Source organism: Ranitomeya variabilis, chromosome 5 (assembly GCF_051348905.1).
Source record: "Ranitomeya variabilis isolate aRanVar5 chromosome 5, aRanVar5.hap1, whole genome shotgun sequence".
NCBI classification, from domain to species: Eukaryota; Metazoa; Chordata; class Amphibia; order Anura; family Dendrobatidae; genus Ranitomeya; species Ranitomeya variabilis.
Genome location: NC_135236.1, coordinates 498,681,425 through 498,685,008, shown reverse-complemented (window position 1 = coordinate 498,685,008; position 3,584 = coordinate 498,681,425). Strand labels below are relative to the sequence as shown.

Below are 3,584 nucleotides of genomic sequence, written 5' to 3'. Positions count from 1 at the left end.
TTTCAGGTGTCATGACTATCTAGTTTCAGGACAGTAGAAATTTAAAGTATAAAAAAATCGCTAATTTTTAAAAATGTCAAACTAATATTTTATTTAAATATAATTTGCTATTATTTAGGTTTACAGCTAAGCAAAAGAACAATGTCATGAAAAAAACATTCTCAGAATAGATGGGTTTGTAAAAAGCATTCCAAAGTTATTACCACATGGAGTGACTCATGTCAGATTTTTAAAATCCTCAGCTGGTCAGGATGGTCAAGGCTAGATGTGGTGAGAAAGGTTAAACATTACTTATATTTCAGTTTAAAGTTTTTTCTGAACCTAGTAGAACATTAAAGTACTAAGTTATGTTGCTAAAATGGAAAACTATACAACCATAGAAAGGCCACTGCGGGATATAACTTGCGTGAAAGCCGTGACCTCCCAGCTCTGCCATATGACACCAAATGGGCACCTCACCAGAAAGGCCCTTCTGACAGAGATGAACTTTTGTATTCTCTTGTTACACTATAAAATAGTTTGAACTTCTACTGTACACCATTGCGTTACTCAATAATTTTTGTTCATTCCATTTTGTAGATTTCTCAGAAGGCTGGTGAGATTTCTCTCCTGAAACAACAGCTTAGAGACTGTCAAGCCGAGATTACACAGAAAATGGGGGAAGTATTCTTAATGAAGACGCAACTTCGGGAAGCAAAAGCTACGGCAAGAGAGAAAGAAAAAGAGTCTACAGACTTAAGAGCTCGTCTTCAGGCTTTTGAAGTTTCCAAGGAAAAAGATCTAACAAATACCCAAGGAAATAACTCTAGTATAGATGACTCTAAGGGTTCAGAAGCTTCGGATTTAGAAAGGCTGAAGGCTGAGTTGATGCTAGAGAGACGTCAGAATGAAGCACAGATGCTGAATTTTGAGAATGAAAGGAAAATATGGAAAGAAGAAAAAGATAAAGTGCTAAGGTATCAGAAGGAGATCCAGGCAAGCTATCTAGAAATGTATCATCGCAATCATGTTCTTGAGAGACAGATTCTAGATATTAGACCTATTCCAGTTCAGTCTCCAAGTACACCCTCTGTTTGGATGGACACTGTGGACTCATTTGAAACAACATGAAATAGTATGCAGTATTTTGTGAGCTAAGCATGTGTTGGACAAAGGAAGAGCTGATTTGTTTATTTATGAGTTTAGACGATGTGAGATAATTCTCACAAAGAAGGAAATATTGCTTTCTAAGGAAATAGTCTTATGTTGTATGGAGAAACCGGATCATTCTCTGGGTCACAATTATTTGGTCATGAACACTATTAATTCCTCTTAGCATTGGTGACCTAAGTTGACAGATGTTGACATGACCTATCAAAGCTTTAGATTTAAATATGACATGCCAACTATTGTTGGAGGATATTCGTCCATGACTAGAGAACAGCGGCGTTCTCAAAACGTCTGAGTGTGGACTACTTTCAGCAATTTATGGATTTCTTCCGATTACCCTATTACCTGTCTATTGAGGCTTCAGGACTTAATGATTTTTAAGAACTGTGAAGGCATACCTATATTTGTAGAAGCTTTTAAACCTTTAACCTCTACAATTAAGTTTAATACTTAAGTTCTGGGCCAATAAACTCCTTGGTCTTGCTGAATATTGATGAGGTGAATGATCTGAGAAGCTTAGTTTTACGGGTCAAAAATAACCAAGTTAATTTCCCTTGTTTGATAGAAGGTGGTTCCTCTTAACCTTTTTAGAACTGCTTAAAGGATTTATTACTTTGATTCAAAAACTGGTTGTACAGGACCAGTCACATGTAATGCTATCATTAAGCAGTGTATAGGTATTTCTTCCAAAGACCAATGAAATAAATGTCCCATTAATTTTGAAAGTTGTTGACGAGACAGCTGATATAGCTAGATTAATTTTATTTGTCATGCTATTGATCAGCTATAAAATGGTATAAGGATAGTTTTGATATGTCAGGAGAGCTGGCTGTTCATTTTAATTTATGTGTTAGTAAATGTATTAATCAGAAAATGGAAAGACGGGAGTAACTTTTCCATGAACTCGGAGTTGTCCCATTCTTCTGTTATGTCTACAAGAAATGTGTGAATAAATTAACTTGTCATTGTTATTCCCCTTTAAATCTAATTTTATCACACTGTCACTTTTCAGGCTGAATTCTTTAGCTATCAAATACTTCACTATTTAAGGAAACTAACATTTCTCCCATATACCGATGACTTATAGAATGTTTTTGCTTGGCCATGTGGGGACATGATTCTGTGGAACTTGCTAACATATGTGTTACAGGTTCTCAGTTTTGCTCACCATGCTGCGCTTCCCAAAATGGCTGCTGACGGATGAGCATGTGACTAAACATGTCCATCTATCCTAAAAATGAAAAATGGCTTACACGTGCAGTGTTTTTCCATTGGAGGAGGAAGATCACAGGTCTGGGCACATGCTTCTCCACCAGCTGCCCTTTAGCAGATAGGCTGCACTAGCCAATATAGAAGGAGAACCTGTACTGTGCTCATATTTGTCAGTGCTAGAAAATAACATCCAAATCAAATTTGTTCAGTAAAACTAAAGTGACCAACCCCTTCAAATGTTTGGAGATTTATTTCCTCATCTCCAGAATAATTTTTGCTGTATAAATTTCAAGTTATTTGTATTTGACCATGAAAGTAATAACTTCACACACAACTTTCTCAAGTCTAAAAATTTTTCTATCTACTGGCTAACACGGTACAAAGATATATAATCTTTCCTGTAACGCCGGCAGCTGATAAATTGCCACATGCTATATTTTGTTTTTCATTGAACAATTGTGGTCAGCATCATTGAATGGATTGTCACAATGTGTAGGAATAACCCCTATGGATGAAAGATATTTTAAAACCCAGTTTATTTATTCATACATTTCCCAGTAGAGTAGAAGAGGAACAGAATATTGAAAAATCTAATTGTGCCAGGATTAATGTTTTATTGAAAATGCATTTGCTAAAGTGAACACGTCAGGAGAGCTAATAGGTCCTTTGTCAACAAATTTCTTATTGTGTCAATTTAGCCGATTATTGGAAAATGTAAGGCTCTGGCCAACCTAGTAAATAACAAGCCTATTTTCCTGAGCAGTGGAACCTGGTGCTGTTTATGTAAAACATTGTAAATGTTAATATCTGTTACTGTGCATTTTAGTGATGACGACTGCAAAAAGATTTGCCGAAACAATGTAAAATTGGGTGCACATTGTGTGATTTTTGTGATTTTATTTTATTTTAAATTTGAAATGTGAATAACTCTGCTAAAAAATAAATTGACTGTTTTTTATTAGTAATGTCTCAAAAGCTATGATTTTGTATTTTTGTCCTGGAAATTCATTTTCCAACTCCTTGGGACGTACAAGTGCACAGTCTTTTTTTTCTTTTTTTTTTTTTTTAAACTGGTAAAAGACTGGCATGACAGATTTACTTTCATTGCATATTGAATGAGCTCAAAAGAATAAAGACAAGTGATACTCTTCCATAAGAACAAACTCACTGATGGCTTCTAACTCATTTTTGCACCAACAATACATAACACAAAGGCTATAACA

The 3,584-nt window shown here is 35.2% G+C and overlaps 1 protein-coding gene across 2 annotated transcripts in view; it reads left to right on the top strand.

Moving 5' to 3' along the window:
* N4BP3 (NEDD4 binding protein 3) overlaps nt 1-3,322 on the top strand; it is a 60,468-nt gene extending 57,146 nt beyond the window's left edge. For both annotated transcript variants that reach the window (XM_077265677.1, XM_077265678.1), the window contains exon 5: nt 580-3,322. In XM_077265677.1, coding sequence (XP_077121792.1) covers nt 580-1,110 — 531 coding nt within the window. In that variant the 3' untranslated portion in view covers nt 1,111-3,322. The remainder of the gene's footprint in view (nt 1-579) is intronic.
* The last annotated feature ends 262 nt before the right edge of the window (nt 3,323-3,584 follow it).